This window comes from Aspergillus terreus, genomic scaffold (assembly GCF_000149615.1).
Source record: "Aspergillus terreus NIH2624 scaffold_4 genomic scaffold, whole genome shotgun sequence".
NCBI classification, from domain to species: Eukaryota; Fungi; Ascomycota; class Eurotiomycetes; order Eurotiales; family Aspergillaceae; genus Aspergillus; species Aspergillus terreus.
In genome coordinates, this window is record NT_165927.1 from 1,509,710 (window position 1) to 1,528,939 (window position 19,230).

Here is a 19,230-nt window from a genome sequence, read left to right on the forward strand (position 1 = left end):
AGGGAAGGGAATGATCTTCTGAGCAATATCGCAGTCTTTCTCCCCACTTGCCGATGAGCTTGCTAGTGAGGATCGTGTCTACCTCCTCCGTTTTGTTGCCCAAGCTTGGGTCGGTTGGTCCGCGCGTCTGGTTGATTGCTGGGCTCTGAGGTCACTGCCTCCCCGCCGCCTTTGTTGGGTCGCTGGCCATTTTCTCATCTCTCCTACTTCCCCCCACGCCGGTCTGACGCCGCCTTCTCAGGCCAGTGTTTCGTGGTCATCCCGATCGCGCTGAATTGTCTTGTTGGGTGTTGCAGACAAAAGTGCGCCATCGCTGGTTGAGTGACATCTGGACCACTCCAGTATCATCTTTGCTTATTCCCACCTGCATATCCCGGGATTCGGTTCCCAGCGGATTCTCGATAACCCTCTTCATTTCCGATTTCGATCCAAAATAGCCATTATTCCTGATCGACGAATTCCTCCTTCCCATTGCAAAAATGCCGTCCCTCGAAAGTCCCATCAAAAATGATGCGAGACTGCTTCTCGTCTCCAACCGCTTGCCCATCACCATCAAGCGGTCCGAAGATGGCAAATATGACTTTTCCATGTCTTCCGGAGGCCTAGTCAGTGGTCTCAGTGGATTGTCCAAGTCTACGACATTCCAATGGTACGGCTGGCCTGGTCTGGAAGTTCCCGAAGAGGAAATTCCGATCGTCAAACGCCGCCTGAAGGACGAATATAATGCGATCCCCGTGTTCATCGACGATGAACTTGCGGATCGTCACTACAATGGGTTCTCGAGTGAGTTCACCCAATTGTCCCAGCTAAAGGGCATGCTAACCATCGTGTCTTATCCAGATTCAATCCTCTGGCCGCTATTCCATTACCACCCTGGCGAAATCACCTTCGACGAAGCTGCATGGGAAGCATACAAGGAGGCAAATCGCCTTTTCGCCAAAGCCGTTGCGAAGGAGGTGCGCGATGGAGATCTGATCTGGGTCCATGACTACCATCTGATGCTCCTTCCCGAAATGCTTCGTGAGGAGATTGGCGACACCAAGGAAAATGTGAAGATCGGCTTCTTCCTGCACACGCCCTTCCCCAGTAGCGAAATCTACCGAATCCTCCCCGTCCGAAATGAGCTACTCCTCGGGGTTCTCCATTGTGACCTCATCGGCTTCCACACCTACGACTATACGAGACATTTCCTGAGTGCTTGCTCCCGGCTATTGTACGCGCCCTCCCTCGTTCCTTTGTGACGTCCAGAAACTAACGTGCTCCCTCAGAGGACTGGCCACGACGCCCAATGGAATTGAGTTCCAGGGCAAAATTATTGCCTGCGGGGCCTTCCCCATTGGCATCGACCCGGAGAAGTTCCAGGAGGGCCTCAAAAAGGAAAAGGTCCAGAAGCGAATCGCAATGCTGGAGCAGAAATTCCAGGGCGTAAAGCTCATGGTAGGTGTAGACCGCCTCGATTATATCAAGGGTGTACCGCAGAAGCTGCACGCCCTTGAGGTCTTCCTCTCGGACCATCCCGAGTGGGTTGGGAAAGTTGTGTTGGTGCAGGTGGCTGTCCCCAGTCGGCAAGACGTCGAGGAATACCAGAACTTGAGGGCCGTCGTCAACGAATTGGTTGGCAGGATCAACGGAAAATTTGGTAGGTGGTTTTTCTTTTTTAAGGTCAATGTGTTATTAGAGGCTAACGCCGTACAGGTACTGTGGAGTTCATGCCCATCCATTTCTTGCACAAATCAGTCAACTTTGACGAGTTGATCGCTTTGTACGCTGTGTCGGATGCCTGCATTGTCTCCTCAACCCGCGATGGAATGAACCTTGTCGCATACGAATATATTGCGGCGCAGCAAAAGCGGCACGGTGTCTTGGTGCTCTCCGAATTTGCCGGCGCGGCGCAGAGTCTGAACGGCAGTATCATCATCAATCCTTGGAATACCGAAGAGCTCGCTGCCGCCTACCAGGAGGCGGTCACCATGAGTGACGAGCAAAGAGCCCTGAATTTCTCGAAGCTGGATAAATATGTCAGCAAATATACCAGGTATGACCTGCAATAATCAAAACGGAAAGAGAATGCTAATTCCATCTAGCGCTTTCTGGGGTCAGTCTTTCGTTACTGAGTTGACCCGGATATCGGCTCATTCGGCGGAGAAATTCCACTCCAAAAAGGCTTCTGTCGTTGGCAATGCTGACGTAGTTAACGGCGCGAGTGTCTCCGATGAAGGCAATCTGATTCCTCAGTGATCTAGTCTTGGAGCTGGAAACTCCAGCAACGGGCTGGGAAGTGCATGAATGAATGGTTAGAATACACGTATATGTTTTCGGTCTATGAGCAAGGGCGCGGCGAATGCTTTTATGATTTATGCTTGCATTTGTTAATGGCTATCTATTTGGAAATATGATGAGAATAATTACTTGTCCAGGGCTCGGTGCTGGATAGGTAGGTATGTACTATGATGTATGGTCAAGGGTGTTGTGTACAGAGTATAAGGCGCATTGACTTGTTGTTTGTTTCGGACTATGCTACCTGAAGTTGAAGCTCGATATTCATCAATAACAATAATGGTCTCTAAGACATTCCAATAATTTTCAGCCTCAGCGAGTCCATAGGATCGCAAGAGTTCCTCATGTTGCAGATTGTACGAAATATAGACCACGTGCAAACAGTGCAAACACCCGAGAGAAATTCTTGGATGACTTCCGCGGCATCGAGTCGTGCCAACCCTCCCCCAGCAGGCATCGCAGGCTCCAACAACACACAGGGGTCTACTGCTGCAGTTTCCGTGCACAGTGCTCAATTTATTTGCCTCTCCGATTATCCCGTCAAACCACGAGTCTTATCTGTCTCTTAATCCTATCATCCGATATCGACAGGACCGCGCCTCCGAGATCACCAGTCCGAACTTGCGACCTCTTCGAAGAGACAGGAAATCCTTCCAAAAATACACCTTACTTTTACGTTTACTCCGAAGGAAGATGTCTCCCAGCCATCTCTTCCGGGCCATGCAGCCCCTGCGGTCTTCCCTCCTCAGATCCACCGCAACCACCTCGACAACGGCACAGGCGTTCCAGGCCACCACCCGATCAAGACTCACGACGACGGTGTGCTCGCGATTCAACTCCACGACTGCCACCACCGAGTCGTCGGCAACTCAGCAGCCCACCCCATCGTCCGCGACCAACCCCCCGGTCGTGCCTCCTTCTCTCCGCAGCTACCCCTACACGGTGAAGACGGGCACCGTGGTCTCTGTCGGCCGCATGGACCGCACCGTCCGCGTGAGCCACCGTCACACCACCTGGGACCCGTACCTTCGCAAGACGTACCCAAAGATCACGTCGTATCTGGTCTCGGACCCGCGGAACTCTCTGCGCGAGGGCGACGTCATCGAGTTCTCGTCCGGATACCCCAAGAGCCGGCATGTGCGTCATGTGGTAGAGCGGATTATTGCGCCTTTTGGCGCGGCCATCGAAGAGAGACCGCCGGTGATGACGAGGGAGGAGCGCGATGCTGAGCGTGCGGCGAAGCGCGCCGCCAAGTGGGAGCGCAGAGAGGCCCGGCGGTTGGAGGAGGGTGCCGGCGCGCAGATGGGGCCAAAGGAGCATGTCGGTCGCATTCGTCGGCTGGTTTATGAGAGAACTGGTGGTGTTGCTTAGGGGTCTGTGGATGCTTGTTGGTGCGGTGCGACTTGGTTTCTTGTATGATTGTTTGGGTCTACAATCTGGTTATCTTCCCGGAAGAAGGTTAGAATCATTGTATTATACTGCATACTGAAAGCAACTATACGTATGAATATATTTTATATTCTGTCTTGGTAGTGAAAGGGACTTCATATAAGGCACACATATGACCAGGACATGAATAAGGCTGCAGTGCGTGCCAAGCCCTTTTCCCCTTTCGGCCAAGTCACCCCAGCGACTTATCCGTTGTTTACTCTTCGCTCCCGCTCGACTTCATCTTCCTCCGTCCCCTCTCGCTCCCCGTTTGTTCGATTTCCCATGGTTCGCGTGGGAGAATTTTTCCTTTTCACTTTGTCTTTGCGAGTGACATCTTCTTGATATCTTCTGAACCTGTTTGCCCGCTGTCAACCTCCTGGCACTTCTCCGGGTGAACCTCGGACCCCATCTGCATACGCACACACACTGAAACTACGTAAGTATATACAAACTGCGGCGGACTGCCGGATCGCTTCTTTCGATATTGCAAGGGATTTTCCGGTCAGAGTCCGGCTCAGGCACCACTTCCAAATCTCACTTCTCCGGCCTGACAAGTCGCAAACCCCCACGCCTTTACGCTTCCAGACATCGCTAATCGCCCATCTCTTCCAGCACACACTAACCCGTCATAATGGCTGACGGAGAGGAGGATTTTTCTTCCCTGCCATTACCCGATCGTTTTTCCCACAAGGTGAGCCCGCTCGTCGACTGTTGATCTCGCACCCCGCCATACCCCACGCGTACTGATCAGTGCTCCCGTCGACGGTCACAGAACTGGAAAGTCCGCAAGGAAGGCTACGAAGACGCCAGGCAACAGTTTGAGAAGACTCCGGATGAATCCGATCCCGTCTTCACGCCGTTCATCCAAGACCCCGGGTTGTGGAAGGGTGCCGTGGCCGATTCCAACGTTGCTGCCCAACAAGAGGGTCTTGGGGCATACTGTTCGTTCCTGAAATTTGGCGGTGTTCAAGCCTGCGCGAGGTATGTTCCACTAGCCTGTAAGCGTTTTTATCATTGGGCTGCTGACACGGGCTATAAAGGACCCGCGCGACTACCGTATACCCCATCGTCGAGAAGGGCCTCCCATCGACGCGACCGGCTGCGAAACAGAGCGCCATCGAGGCGCTGCTCCTATGTGTCGAAATTGACAAGGCCGACCCCGTGATTGAAGAGATTCTGCCAGGACTGTCGCATAAAACGCCCAAGGTCATCGCCGCGACTCTCGCAGGCCTGCGTGCTATCTACCATAACTTCGGTTGCAAGATCGTCGACCCCAAACCCGTGTTGAAAGCCCTGCCGAAGGTTTTCGGTCATGCCGATAAGAATGTCCGAGCTGAGGCGCAGAATCTCACTGTCGAGCTTTATCGTTGGCTGAAAGAGGCCATCAAGCCCCTCTTCTGGGGTGACCTGAAACCTGTTCAACAACAGGACCTCGAGAAACTTTTCGAAGGAGTAAAACAGGAGCCCCCGCCGAAGCAAGAGCGGCTCACGAAAGCACAGCAAGATGCGATGGCCGCCGCCAGTGCTGCCCCAGAAACGGGCGGCGGTGAGGAAGAGGGCGAGGAATATGCGGAAGAAGATGGTGGTGAAGTCGACGTCTTCGATCTTGCAGAACCGGTGGACGTCATGTCCAAGATTCCCAAAGACCTGCTGGACCAGCTAGCATCGTCGAAGTGGAAGGATAGGAAAGAAGCCCTCGATGCGCTGTATGCGGCTTTGAATGTACCCCGGATCAAGGATGGCCCGTTCAACGATATCGTCGCGGCGCTGGCGAAGTGCATGAAGGACGCTAACGTCGCAGTCGTAACGGTCGCGGCGAACTGCATTGATTTGCTGGCGAAGGGACTTCGTAGCGGGTTTGCGAAGCACCGCGCGACGGTCATGGCGCCGATCATGGAGCGTCTTAAGGAGAAGAAGCAGAGTGTCTCGGAAGCCTTGGGTCAGGCCTTGGACGCCATCTTCACTGCAACTAGCCTGTCAGATTGTCTGGATGAAACCCTTGAATTCCTCAAGCACAAGAACCCTCAAGTGAAGCAGGAAACGCTGAAGTTTCTCATCCGCTGTCTTCGCACCACAAGGGATGTGCCCTCGAAAGCCGAAGTCAAATCTATCGCCGATGCGGCTACCAAACTTCTGACTGAATCTACAGAGGTTAACCGTGCCGGTGGAGCCGAGATTCTTGGTACATTGATGAAGATCATGGGCGAGCGGGCTATGAACCCGTACCTTGAGGGACTTGATGATATCCGCAAGACGAAGATCAAGGAATTCTACGAGACTGCTGAAGTCAAGGCGAAAGACCGGCCCAAGCCCATCGTTAAACCTGCTCCCGCAGCCGCTAAGAAGCCCATGGGTGGAATGAAGAAACCGACTCTAGGAATGAAGAAGCCTGCAGCTGCAGCAGCTCCCCCTCCTCCCGTAGAGGAGCCCGCCGCTCCCTCCCCAGCAAAGCCCCGATCAATTCCGTCGAAACTTGCTGGACCTCCCAAGTCCGGTGGCCTGCCTACTCCCGGCTCCGGTCTCAAACTGCAAAAGAAACTTGGTGGCCCAGGAGGTCTGGCGTCACCCCAGCGCCGAGTCATTTCGCCCCCTTCGGAGGAACAGCCGCCCGCCCCTGCTGCTCCCAAGTTCGGTCTGGGCCGAGGACTTGCAGGTCGCCCGATAGCGAAGCCCGCTCCTGCTACCGAACCTGCGCCTGCACCGGCGGCTGCGCCTCCAGTGAGTGGGATATCTGCCGTTGAGCGTGCGGAGTTGGAAGAGCTGCGTCTTGAGAAGGAGCGATTCACGCGAATGGTGGAAGATCTCAAGTCGGAGAGGACAAAACTGAACTCTCAGGTGACCGAACTGCAGAACCAAAACGCGCAGCTGATCGAAGATCACACGAGGGATGTTCTGGGCATCAAGGCTAAAGAGACACAGTTGGTCCGGGCACGCAGCGATGCTGAGGCCGCTGAGCAGACTGTCCAGAAACAGCAGCGCGAGATCGAGCGGCTCAAGCGTGAGTTGGCCCGAGCTCTTCGTGCCAGCGCTATGAGCCCTCCCAACACTGTGCCTGATGGCGTCAACATGGGCTTCCCTGAGACGAACGTTTACCAGGACCCTGGCAGCAATGGCTACAGCGGAGTCCCACGGTCCGGACTCCACATGGGCTCGCGGTTTGATAGCAGTCGGCCACGGAGTTACGCATCAGCGAGTCCTAGCGAAGAGAAAGAGAACAACGGCCTGGAGTCTCCTGGCTTAGGGAGCAGAGATGGAGGCTTCGGACGGCGGAAGTTCAGCCCCTCATACGGCACCGGCTACTCGGGCATGGGCAGTCCTACTCGATCATCTGCGCTGGGATCAGGCAGTGCCTCTGGCGAAGACCAGCCCGCGCGAAGCGGCGAGCCCGCTGAGAATTGGAAGCGGGCTGCTGAAGTTACAAGTCAACTTAAGGCACGCATCGAACAGATGAAGGTACGTTGGATGCATGGATCTCATAGCGTAAATCCATCCCACTGACATGAACCTCAGGCTCGACAAGGTCTTTCCCGGCAACCACGTTAATGATCAATGATTATAAAATCTTTTTCTTTTTCCACCTTCCAGTTTTGCCTTTCGTTCTTTTCCTTTGTTTCTTGATGTTTACACTCAACCTACCATGGTTGACGGGGTTTGTTTGGGCGAGCTGGCTAGCTCAATTTTATGTTTTAATTGCTTGGTCCTCAGGACGGTGTACTTATTGGAGGGCATCCAAGATGGGTTGAGGGGATCATTTGGTTTCTGTTATGCATCTGGCTGGGTTGCTACCACTACCGCTATGCCTTGTATAGATATTTAGGTCCCATGCACAACATGGGTTTGTACTGTATTGACGATTCATGTGGGAAGACGGAGGGATAACGAATGGTTCAGTTGAAATGAGGGAATAACATCTGGCGTATTGAGACTCAACTCATGCTGGGATTAAGCAGAGGGGTATGTCTACAGTTTCTACAGTGCAGACTCTCATGAATGCTAGGATCTTGCAACTACATTGGGCCTGTAGTGATGTCTTGAAATGCATTCATGGGTATCTGCAGGGGGTACATAAAACGTAACTAAAGAGAACAGATGGACCATCAAGATGGATTGGGATTCTTAGGATCGGGGTGCCAAAAGCTCTCCACCCATCTAAGCTATTATGCCATCAACAAGTATAAAGCCGTAACACCGGATATAATACCCCCAGTTAATGGTCACAAAAAGGAACTTTTTGTCATCAAGGTCGTCGACTAGAGCCCGTCAAGAAGGAAACAAAACTAGTTATTCACTAGTTTAGATCTTGATGGCACCCTCGACGGCCTTGCGCTTCTTCTCCTGGCGGGCGACAGCCTTGGCACCCATGATACCACCACCCCAGTGGCGGCGGGCATCCTCGTACTTGTCGGTGTAGCCCTCCTTGATAGCGGAGAGGAGCTTGGTGAACTCGGCCTTGTCCTCGGAGCGGACCTCGGTGAGGGCGAGGACAGCAGCGGTCTAGTGATGGAATTAGTATGCGGATGGCAAGTTACGAGAAAAGCATGACGCTTACCTTCTTGTGGACAACGGTACCCAGACGAGCCTTGCCCTTGACAATGGCGTAAGGGACACCCATCTTGCGGCAGAGAGCGGGAAGGAAGACAACCAGCTCAATGGGGTCAACGTCGTGGGCGATCAGGACGAGAGAAGCCTTCTTGTTCTCGACCAGACCGACGACGTGGTTGAGACCGTACTTGACGTGGTAGGGCTTCTTGGAGACGTCCTCCTTCTTCTTGCCCTCGGCAACGGCGGTGGCCTCGGCGTGGAGACGCTCCTTCTTCTCGGCCTTGGTCTCAGGACGGTACTTGTTGAGGAGCTTGAAGGTCTGGGCGGCGGTGTTGCGGTCCAGGGTGTTCTGGAACTGGGCAATCGAGGGGGGAACCTTCAGGCGGAGGTTGAGGATCTTCTTCTGGCGCTGAAGGCGGACGTACTCGGGCCACTTAACGAAGCGGCCGAGGTTGCGCTTGGGCTGGATGTCCTGGCCAATGCCAAAGTTGCGGGGGCGCTTCTCGATCAGAGGGTTCTATGCAGATATTAGTACCGAGCTGATTTACATGAGAACAAGTGAAGTGGTACATACCTTGGGGCCCTTCTTGCTAGCACCAGCCTTACCCTGGGGGTAAGGAAGGGGAGCAGTCTTCTTTCCGGACTTGGCGGGCTGTCATTGAGAAAAGAAGATCAGCAAATCGTGTCCACCATTGTGCTGCATCTTCCTTGAACTCTAAGAGAACACCAGCGGTGTTAGTGGTTTCACCCGACTAGTCCCGCTGATGCCTCCAGCCAAATCATCACCAGCACTCGCATCCTCTGCCCGACAACTCGCAAATGGGATTTCTCCGTGCATTTGGAGATATCCGAGAGAGGATGCGTGCGACCAGCGGAATGTGCCTCGCTACGTGCGAAATGCCACGAGGTGTCCTCAGGACATGTTCGCAGTAGTCGAAGCTTCTCGCCTTCTCACGAAGGGAGGTTGCGTATATCGCAATGCTAATGCAAGGACACTGGATGTTAAATGCTTACCATTTTGTCGACTGGTATCCGTTGCGACGTTGGGTGACGGGATTGACGGAGAGGAAAGAAAGAAACGAAGAAGTCGAATTTCGGTGTTGAGAAGAAAATGGCGCCGTCGCTCTTGTGGGCCGCGCTAGTGACGGAACAACCTGTCGCCCGATGGTGTCTCATGTGACTAGGGCTAGCCCTAACGCCGCTGCATGCGAGACCTTTCCCGATTCAGACTAGATAAATAGTGTCAGCGAGACAAACATCCGAAGTAATCTTATCAATCTCATAGGTCACGTGGTAATATTAACTACAGTGGGATGCAAAAGTACAGGTATAGAACAGATCATCGACTATTTGACATGTTTAAGCCCTCACTCGTCGCTCCTTCAGGTACTCGTAGTCCGCCATCGCTGCCCGAACAGCCTTCTCCACCATGCAGGCACCTTCCTCGCCGAACTCCTCCTTCCACTTGGTGGCCTCGGCCGCAATGTCGACCGTCTCTGGGGCTTTCTCCTTTAACACCCCGGAGGATGCGGTCAAGCTGCCCAACATGATTTGTTTGGCGTCCTCGTTTTTGAAATCCTGCAGTCGTTCAAAACTACTTGACGCGTTGTCCTTGGGGCCCTCGGCTCGTTGGGTGTCATTTTCATGGGCACCGTTCTGCTGTGATCCATTCTCATTTTTGGGCTTGTTGGCCTCCCACTCAAAAACCAATTTGCTCGAGTCCAGCCCAATCTGCTCGCTGAATTTCACAACCACCTCTGGGTTGTGAATCACGTCGTTGGCGTCTAGGATCAACGGCTTCAACCCCGCAATTCCCTGTGCCACACTCCAGTCATATAGCATCCGCGGCCACTGGAAGGACATGTTCGTCGCAAACACAGCAGGCAACTCGTCCTCCTTCAGAATTCCCAGGCGGATCATCTTCTTCATGGCACGGTAGAAGGACGCGCACATCAAGGCTGGATGGCGAATGATAAAGGCCATACGCCACGTGCGCAGGTACTCGTCCGGCAGAGCGGTTTCGTTCGGATCCGACCACGTGTCGCAGGCGCCGTAGGAGCTGGGGAACTGGAGCCGGAAGAGGGGCTCATGTTGCTTGTTTCCATTAGCGGCCTCGCCGGCGCCGCACGCGGTGGCCCCTAACTTGTGGATGGATGTCGGGTCAAAGATCCAGAAGGCGTGCTCCTTTGCGAACAAGATCTTGTCTTCCTTGGCCGCGCGCGCGCTCCAATCTTCCAGCTGGTCCACGCACACTTGGTATGCGGACTGCACATCTTTGCGGTCTTCGTCGGTCCATTGGTCGCGCGTTTTGGCGAGCCGGCCGTCCTTGGCGGAGGTTGTGAACGCAGGGAAGAAGAAGTAGCCGCCGATTTCGTTGGTGAGCGCGTGGGGCTGGTCTTTCAGGTTGAGGATCCGCAAGAGCAGGTTGGATGCAGTGCGCGGGCTGCTGACGAGAAGGATTCGGCGAGGAGGTTCCGGGCCAGTCATTTTGAACAGAACGTAGGGGTAGCTTAGGGAGCTTTGGGCGTAGTGTCTGTGGACTGATCAATCAGATGAAAAATGGATGGCGACATTCGGGGGACCTGATGGTGTCAGCGGCACTTTAAATAGTCCGAGTTGACCTTAAAAGGATCGACCTCCTCCCCATCAACAACCTCCCACGCCCAGTGTCAGAGGACCCATCGACCTCATGGAGCCAGGGGATTGTCAATCACCCAATCGGCCTCTGCCCGGCCTGAGTCTCCCCGAGAGATCACCAGGGCAACATCTACCCTGTTCAGCTGCACGCTTGGCCAGAAGTCAGACAGTCCGCGACGACCATGCCCGAGCCCGAGCGAGCAAGATCGGACATATCGCGACTTGGTAAAAGCCGACGCCGCCAATGTGAGGGGGCCATTATTACTAGTGGCCAGCATCTGCAGACGAGGGCCTCCACTGCCGATCACCGAGGGGCAGCGACACGAGCCAGCAAATCTTCTGACCCCCAACCAGCGCTGGATGAGGCGTGGGAGGGAGTGAAGGTGATCAAGAATGTCACACAATGGCCTATCATAGACCGTTGGATGAAACAAGAGTTGGAGAACACTCCATCCCCCGTGGAACTTACGCTGGCATGATCGGGACTTTAGACGAGGATATGACTCGTGTCCCGCTGTCCGTCAGCCATGTGGAGCAGGCATGGAGGGTCCGCCCTGTCGCGGTTCTGGCCGACAGACCAGACTATGCCTGTTATCGTTATTGCTGCAGTTGCAGTGGATCATCTCGCGGGACAAGAAGACCTTCGGGCGTTGAACGTTGCGAGATCCGCTGACAAACGATGCCAATGCAACCTCGTCAGGGTCTCCCTGGTAAAGCAGGGGTATGTCGAGAGAAATATACCGGAAAGTGATTGCTCGGTATACCAGTCCGTCCGTCCCCTCTCTCTGCAGCCATATTCGAAGCGGTAGCGAGCGTCAGTCATCTGACGTGGATGATATATATCTGAGCATCGTCTATCAACACAACACTTACACTCCACGACGAAAACGTGTTCGTCGCGTCCGCTTCGCAGTATACTCAGCGGACGTCAATTACTTTCACAGGTACAACACCCGCAGGGATATGTGGTCGACCGTCGCAGTGGGAGAAATATCCCAATCCTGAATCTATCAGACCACTCGGGCAAATGTGATAGATGGAATATTGAATGCATACAGGGTGGCAGGACATTGCGTGTTCATCTCAACGAAATGTAACCCTTTAGCATCTAACAACCGGTTTAGAACTCGGACGGGACGAGGGTCATTGTTTCAAACAAACGGATCGAATTTGCCGGTGCTGCACCTTCTACCCTATGATTTGTTAGCGTGGATGTGCCCTCTACTTCACCCACTTTGATTTTGCCCCAATACGCGCCGTAGATGCCGCCTTACTTGTATATTAAAGTGATAGAGTCATGCGCTTATTATGCTGACTGCGAACGGGATGTCGGATCACCACCTGCCCGACACTCTCGACTCGAAAGTGATAGGCCATAAAGAAATGCACATTCTGAAAGGTATATATGCGACAACCATGCGATTAATTGCCATGGCCACAGCCAATAAACCGTAACTCCAGACCAAAACGCCATGCCCATTGCCTGCCGAGAACCAAATTCTCCCACAAACCCAAGCACATAGTACAGCAATCACCGCCATGCCCCAAGCCCAGGCAACCCCCCACGTCCAACCCCCGAGCTCGCCGCCTGAATGGCTCTCTTCTTCCCCATCGAGCCCTCCTGACTGCGCACCCCGGCGACAATCTTATCAATGTTCGTTTCCACCACGACGCCGCCAACAATCATCTCGCTCAGCACGGCATGCATCGTCTCATACCCGAAGATGAGATCCAGCTCGCACACATTCTCAAACATGCGGTCCAGCGCCTCGACAAACACCTGGATCAGGTCGATCAGCGCCAGCGGCGACTCCGTCGACGTCGAGATCATGATGAACGAGAGCGTCGCATACGTCCGGTAGGTCACCTGCGTCGGGGCGTCCGAGGGCCCATTCTCGGCGCTGGAGCTGGCGCCGCGCGCGAGTAGCGGGGGAAGCGGGAGGAAGTTGCAGGCGCTGGGTGGGCGTTGGGCGACGAGATCGTAGATTTGCGCAATGAGGGATTGTTTCGTTTGTGTATCCTGTGAGCCCGCGGGGAAAAGAAAGAGGGATTTGTTAGCCTTTGATCGACCGTCGGGAGGTTCGTCCGTTGTGGTCGTCCGCCACTGGGCTTACGTACAATTTGCGTGTAGAACTTGGTCAGACGCGGCTGGCCGTTGTTGTTGAACACGAGCACGGCGTTGATCATGGTGTCGGGAGGGCCTGGAGAGCTGCGCGGACTGCGACAGGAAGAGGTGAGGGTATTGTACAGCTGGTTGTCTTATCTGTCGGAGCGGCTGACACGCCCTCGGATAACCTGCTGATCCGGGCCGATGCTGGAACCTCAACCAGGTACCAGAACGACCAGAACTTTGCGCTCCGCTCCCACTTCCCATAATTGATGCACATAACCATGAAGACCAAGCTGCCCATATGCGGCGCATGCGCCTACCAGCCTCTCCTCTCCCGACGGCTGCTTTCGACCACGACCGCACCCCCAGCGCGCAACCCGAACAAACTGCAACTCCGCGACCTCACACCCGCCGATCTATCCTACTACTGGGACACGCAAGTGCCCGACGAACAACGCCTCGTCTACGCCGACAAATTCTTCAGTCCGTCGCGCCACTCCCCGGTCAAGCTATGGTCAGCCAGCAAGTTCCGCACGACGCCGCTGTCGTCGTCGGAGCCGGAGGTCGCGTTTCTGGGCCGCTCGAACGTCGGGAAGAGCTCGCTGCTGAACGCTGTCATGGGCAAGGAGATGTGCTGGACATCGTCGAAGCCGGGGCGCACGCGAGAGATGAACGCGTTTGGAATCGGCGGCACCAAGGGGGGTGAGTCGAAGATCGTGTTGCTTGATATGCCGGGGTACGGGAAGGCGAGTCGGACGGAGTGGGGGGTCGAGATCATGAAATATCTCCAGGGGAGGAAACAGTATGTCTTCGTCTTGGACTCTGCTTCGGCAAAATCTCGCGATTGTGCATGCTAACACGCCCTCGTTCAGACTCCGCCGGGCATTCCTCCTCATCGACAGCCTACACGGTATCAAACAGAGCGACGCAGATATCCTCATGCTATTCCGGAAATACGCCATCCCTCACCAAGTGATTCTCTCCAAGGTCGACAAGGTCCTGGCGAAAAAAAAGAGCCAGGTGAAGAGCGGCGCATCGGCCGCCAATATTGTCGCGCTGAGAACTTTGCTACAGGATTTGCGGCCGATCGTGCAGCCCGTCGGCCGGTCAGAAGGCCCCGGTGCGTTGGGTGAAATCGTCACCTGTAGCGCGGAAACGCCCGTCGAGCCAGGCCGCGCTCTGGGAATCAGCGGGGTGCGCTGGGCGATACTTTCGGCTGCTGGTTTCGACGGGAACGTGGAGGCCAGGCCTGAGCTTGCGTCTTCTGAATCGTCTGCTGCTGCGTCCTGAGCAGATGAGTCTTCGCATATATGTGCCAGAAGACTCTACTATTCACGACAAGGATCCGTCAGAGGACTCCCCTGTGTCGACTCGCATTTCCCAACCCACCGGCGAGCCCCATGGCAAAGAACTGCTGGTCAACTGATGGGCCAGCCATGTTGGCAGAATATAGAAAAGCATAGAACCCCCATCACCTTGGGATACAACGAGGGCAGGTCTCTGCCGGCCAGCCATATAGGCCATCTTCGCCAACTCCCGTATGTTGCTACGTCCTCGTGAGCACCTCTCGGGGCTATTGGTCTCAAGGCTTATAGGAATGGCAACGCGGTGCTTATGCCGCCCCTACCAGAATAACGCTAGACCGTGGCGAGTCTATTATCCCATCACTAAAACACACAAGCTCAGTATGCAGGCTAAGGAACATAGCTAAGGAACATGGAATGAGATAGAGCATCAAAAGACCTAGTAAGATAGAAGATAAGGTTCATAAATAAGATTCCATTTTGGATGCCACAACGCCGGTCATCGTGAAATTCTGTGCAGATCAAAGTATGCCAACCGCGCTATGCAAATCCTCATAATTATAAACAATTCCATGTGGGTATCGTAAATGGTCCAGGGTGTAACTATGTCAACAGAAACGCCGTTCCCTGTTGTTCGGCGATGAGTCCCGGTCAAGGGAATGGGTAGAATGATACTAGGCATCAGAAAGATCGTAATCCTCGTCAGCATCGCTGACTTCATGGCCCTCTCGATCAACGATTATTCGTCGTCCTAACTGGTCTTCAGGGACTCCATCCCGAGAAGCCCCAAAGTCAAGAACCTAGTGGCAGGATTAGTCTCTGAAAGGCGCCGATCAAAATGGGAATACTCACCTCAATGTAGGTCATGCTATCACGCTGCACAGCAGCAACACATCTCCTGTCATTGAATTTGACTTGCCATACACCGCTCAGATCGGTAAGGAGGTCTCGCACGCACTCCCCAGTGCGGACATCCCACATCTTCAGTGTCCTGTCGGATCCCGAAATGACCTTCTGACCGTCATGCTGGAAACAAGTAATAGCGCCAGTATGCGCGCTCAACATATTCTTGCACTGGCCAGTCTCCGGGTCCCAAATTCTAAGGGTTGAATCTGCAGCCGCCGAAACCAACCGATCACACTTAAGGTCAAGGAGACCGACCAGGGACGTGTGGCCCTCTAAATTGTACAAGACTGACCCAGTATCCAAGGACCACACCTTGACCATGTTATCCATGGACCCACTGATACAGCGATTCCGCTTGTGGTCAAGGACAACACTGTAGACCTTCAGACTATGACCTTGAAGTCGATGAAGAGTCTCGCCTGTAGAGATCTTCCACACTCGGACGGTGCAATCATAGCTGCCGCTCACCAAAGTGTCCCCGTGAGCTGCAATCGCACGCACAGAGTGCCCGTGGCCGGTAAGTACGCGGACAAAGTAGGGACAATCAGTGTCGTCAACATGTGGCCCACTCTGGTGGTAGGTGGGGTCGCCGGGTTTTGGAAGCTTCCACACCCTCAGGTTTGAGTCGCGGGAGCCGGTGATGATCAACGGCTCTTTAGGCATCATTTCAGGGGAACCGTCCGCCTTTTTGCCCACCTCAACAGGTAACACGATCTGCAAGCATCGGACTGTCGAGGTATGCCCATGGAAAACTTGAGTGCATCTTGCTTTCTCAATATCCCAGACCCGTACAGACCGGTCAGTCGATCCGGAGACGAGAGTATTTCCATAATACTCAAGAGCCCAGACTCCACCTTCATGGCCTTCCAGCGTCGCCCTTAACATGCCGGTCTTGGTGTCGTACACGTTGATATTTGTGTCATCGCTTCCAGTCAACACCTTATCGGTATCGAATTGAAGGCAGGTAACAACATGACGATCGTGGGCTCGAAACGCGATGTGTCTCGGCTTGACGTTTGGTCTAATCCAGCCTTTGTGGATGGAATGGTGCCGCTGATACAGAGATTTGTAGAGGTGGAGACCGCGAAGTGATGGCAAGCCAACATCTGGGTATGGTACAGCAGCTGCCGCAGCATTTGCAGCGGCGTATGGTCCCTCTGTTGCAGAGACATCCTTCTTCCAATCAGAATCAGAGTGATCAGTGCCACTAGATGAGATCTTCCGCTTGGCGTATTTCCGACTTGAGGTACGGCCACAAGCCTTCCGTTTGGGTCGACGATGCCCCGAAGAAGGCCTGTCACTTGGTCCAGCCAGGGATGTTGTAGCCGCAGTCTCTGGCTCAGACTTAATTAAGGCCGACTGACTCAGATCCCGTTCGAAATCTTCACTGCCATTCGGAAATTGCCAACCCCAGCCTTCTTTGATTGCGCGCTCCAACTCCCCTTCTGGGAGGACAAACCCATCCCTGTCAAACAACTCTTTCCAGCTTTTCTCGTCAGAGTTGATTATATGTCGCCATTTCTTGGAAACTTGCGCAGCGCGACACATAGTTTGTACATCAAAGTACTTGACAATATTCAAGCTGAGCTCAAGCGGTAAAAGAGCCAAGAAATCGCATTTCAACGCGGGATTCACAACGTCTGCGACAAATTGGAGAGTCGGTTTGGGGCATCGCCTCAGTAACTGGTACATAAGGTATGTCTTCATGCCGTCAGGAACAGAGTCGAAAAAGTCCAGGACGTTGGGAATGTCCATCAAGGATGAAGGGCGGGCCAGGTCCTTAGGAGGCGGTACGCTGTGCTTTGACGATTTGACGGTGTCCACACGTAAGCTCGGAAACCGCGCATCGTGGTTATCAAAGCTCGAGTCGGTATCCATTTCTGGTTCTTCGGCCGAATCGAAAGAAGATTCGGCATTCAGGGCGTTCATAGCAGCTACTGGGGACAAGCTAGGGCTGGGCAAGCACATATCCTGGGTCCCAACGGCACCAAAACTTGAGATCTGAGACATCGGCTCTATCTGGGTCTGCTGGGAAGCTTCCTCTGCCGTGCCATACCCAGTATCTTGACTCGCGCCCGCAGCCGCCAGTCCGTTCTCGGTTTCAACTTCGGATGGGCCATGTAAGAGTGTCGGCTTGCCTGCTCGAGTCTCCGGGCGCGGGAACCGTCTATTTATCTCTGACAACATAGCCTTGTTACGTAGCTGTTCTTTCCTGGAATACAGGCTCTCCTGAGATTCGACTTCGGAAGACAGTGGTGATCGTAGCAAGGCCTCCCTACGAGAGGTATTGGCACTCTGGACTCGTCTTTGGGGGATGACAGTCTCCCCAGCGCTGTAACCACTGCCCTCCGTTTTCAGGAGTTGCTAGGCCAGGGGAGGCGGGATCCTTAGGGGTGAGCCCATGGGAACGGCCAGGACGAAGGGATGGCTCTGATGGTATCCTGATAGGATGCGTCCGCACTGAACCGTGTTGTGTTTCCGCCAACGGCAAGACACGGCGTTTCGAGGTTGAAGGGTGGTTGGAAGGGTGCTTCGACACTCTCGGAGGGGCGAAGCGCTGAGGCAGTTTAGTATCATCTGAACTGAATGACGTGATGGACCGAACGACGCCGTTAGATGATTTCAGCGCGTGATTCTTCTCATTTAGCTGGTTGGTAGAGGACACGTTAGCCTTGGATGGGTTACATCACTGGTTTAACACACGACTGGATACGTACCTCCTCGAGGGTGCCTGTAGTGTCTTCTGGCTCACTAAAAACGACGGACTGTCCACCAAGTTCAAACTTGAAGTTTCTCAGCGACGATGGGGTCGAAGACGAAGCCAAGGGATATAATTTGGGGTCCAGATGTCGCGTCGCCCGAGGCGGTTTCATGAGCAGTGGTGGAAAGGTTGTGGTTGTGGTCGTTGTGGTGGTGACGACAGTTGTTCGAGTAGCAGGAGCAAACGACAACAACCCGACCGAGTTGGCGGCTGGCCCATGGTCAGGGCCACTGTTGTTGAGATCACCCATGGTGTATTGCTGAGAGGGGGGATATGGGACTTGTCGAGTGGAAATGCTCTGGGATGACGACGCGTCCGGTTCGGCGACTTCTATAGGAACAGGGACTTGCGAGGACATCGTTAATCATCCCCAGCCGGTGATACCCAGGGAGAGTAAGTGGGCGGTTGTTCGCGAAGCCGGCAGGCCTCGAGCTGGGGAAACTAGCCGGGAGTCGATGAGGGCCGTCAGGGCGATACAAGACGGACAAAAGCATCTGACGGGCCACACGGGGAGAGAGATCGGTTAGAACATTATGAAGGAGGGGAGAGTTTGATGAACAAGAGGGTAAATCGAAGAAGAGGAAGAAGGGAAAAGGGATGGAGGAGGAGGAGAAATGAAGGAGAGCAGAAAGCCACGAGGGGACAGAGCGAAGAAAGGACGGCGGCCGTGGCGTGTTCTGCTGACAGGGAGGAGGAGGATGTTGGGCGGCGGAGAGGTGGTTGGTCGTGCCTCCCTCTGACGGGTTTTCCCTTGGTTGATACGGATACCGTACCGATACCTCCCAGTTCTTCCCTTACCTCCAGCTGAGGTAAACCTCCCCGAGACTTTCTTCCATCTTTAGGATTTCTCGTTCCCCCGCAGGGAAGATTATCTTATGTACCTAATTCTGTCCTCATATGTTCCTTCATGCGGTCATTCGATCAAGGTCATCTTTCTACATCCGATGAAGTCACATAACCCTTCACCTATTCCCCCAGGAACAAGAAGAATTCCCTTGTTGATCCTTGATAATAATGGCGGGACGATGAGAAAACAGGGAACTTCCTCGTTAGCTGCAAAGGCGACGTCCTGGCTTTTTCCTTTCTAGGCTAAAACCAGGTGGACGCTTGGGACATTTTCAGAACCCGTCTCTACTCCGTACTCCGTGCATAAGATACATACCCCTTCGGGGGACCTTGGAATCTCGATCAACGACAGGTTGGTACCTAGGGACAAGATGGAGACCGTCCGTCTCCAAGGATGCAGGTGGACTGGAAGGTGG

At 54.1% G+C, this 19,230-nt stretch overlaps 8 protein-coding genes across 8 annotated transcripts; 4 read left to right on the plus strand and 4 right to left on the minus strand.

Moving 5' to 3' along the window:
• Positions 1-479: 479 nt before the first annotated feature.
• On the plus strand, positions 480-2,238 carry ATEG_03327 (glycosyltransferase family 20 protein; the record flags this gene model as incomplete). Its single annotated transcript, XM_001212505.1, has 5 exons — positions 480-783; positions 841-1,213; positions 1,269-1,639; positions 1,696-2,035; positions 2,085-2,238. 5 exons carry the CDS (start codon positions 480-482, stop codon positions 2,236-2,238), a joined length of 1,542 nt encoding a protein of 513 aa, XP_001212505.1.
• A 732-nt stretch (positions 2,239-2,970) lies between these two features.
• On the plus strand, positions 2,971-3,648 carry ATEG_03328 (uS17 family ribosomal protein; the record flags this gene model as incomplete). Its single annotated transcript, XM_001212506.1, has 1 exon — positions 2,971-3,648. The coding sequence occupies one exon, from the start codon at positions 2,971-2,973 to the stop codon at positions 3,646-3,648; it is 678 nt and encodes a 225-aa protein (XP_001212506.1).
• A 691-nt stretch (positions 3,649-4,339) lies between these two features.
• Positions 4,340-7,211, plus strand: ATEG_03329 (putative spindle pole body component; the record flags this gene model as incomplete). Its single annotated transcript, XM_001212507.1, has 4 exons — positions 4,340-4,399; positions 4,481-4,689; positions 4,749-7,122; positions 7,188-7,211. The coding sequence occupies 4 exons, from the start codon at positions 4,340-4,342 to the stop codon at positions 7,209-7,211; spliced, it is 2,667 nt and encodes an 888-aa protein (XP_001212507.1).
• Positions 7,212-8,001: 790 nt separating this feature from the next.
• Positions 8,002-9,088, minus strand: ATEG_03330 (60S ribosomal eL8 domain-containing protein; the record flags this gene model as incomplete). Its single annotated transcript, XM_001212508.1, has 4 exons — positions 8,002-8,202; positions 8,258-8,767; positions 8,825-8,902; positions 8,999-9,088. The coding sequence occupies 4 exons, from the start codon at positions 9,086-9,088 to the stop codon at positions 8,002-8,004; spliced, it is 879 nt and encodes a 292-aa protein (XP_001212508.1).
• A 521-nt stretch (positions 9,089-9,609) lies between these two features.
• ATEG_03331 (uncharacterized protein) lies at positions 9,610-10,737 on the minus strand (the record flags this gene model as incomplete). Its single annotated transcript, XM_001212509.1, has 1 exon — positions 9,610-10,737. One exon carries the CDS (start codon positions 10,735-10,737, stop codon positions 9,610-9,612), a length of 1,128 nt encoding a protein of 375 aa, XP_001212509.1.
• A 1,681-nt stretch (positions 10,738-12,418) lies between these two features.
• ATEG_03332 (putative AP-3 adaptor complex subunit sigma) lies at positions 12,419-13,074 on the minus strand (the record flags this gene model as incomplete). Its single annotated transcript, XM_001212510.1, has 2 exons — positions 12,419-12,907; positions 13,006-13,074. 2 exons carry the CDS (start codon positions 13,072-13,074, stop codon positions 12,419-12,421), a joined length of 558 nt encoding a protein of 185 aa, XP_001212510.1.
• Positions 13,075-13,278: 204 nt separating this feature from the next.
• ATEG_03333 (translation initiation/elongation factor MRX8) lies at positions 13,279-14,287 on the plus strand (the record flags this gene model as incomplete). Its single annotated transcript, XM_001212511.1, has 2 exons — positions 13,279-13,799; positions 13,870-14,287. The coding sequence occupies 2 exons, from the start codon at positions 13,279-13,281 to the stop codon at positions 14,285-14,287; spliced, it is 939 nt and encodes a 312-aa protein (XP_001212511.1).
• Positions 14,288-14,975: 688 nt separating this feature from the next.
• ATEG_03334 (F-box/WD repeat-containing protein) lies at positions 14,976-18,218 on the minus strand (the record flags this gene model as incomplete). Its single annotated transcript, XM_001212512.1, has 4 exons — positions 14,976-15,101; positions 15,154-17,539; positions 17,694-17,854; positions 17,925-18,218. 4 exons carry the CDS (start codon positions 18,216-18,218, stop codon positions 14,976-14,978), a joined length of 2,967 nt encoding a protein of 988 aa, XP_001212512.1.
• Positions 18,219-19,230: the final 1,012 nt, after the last annotated feature.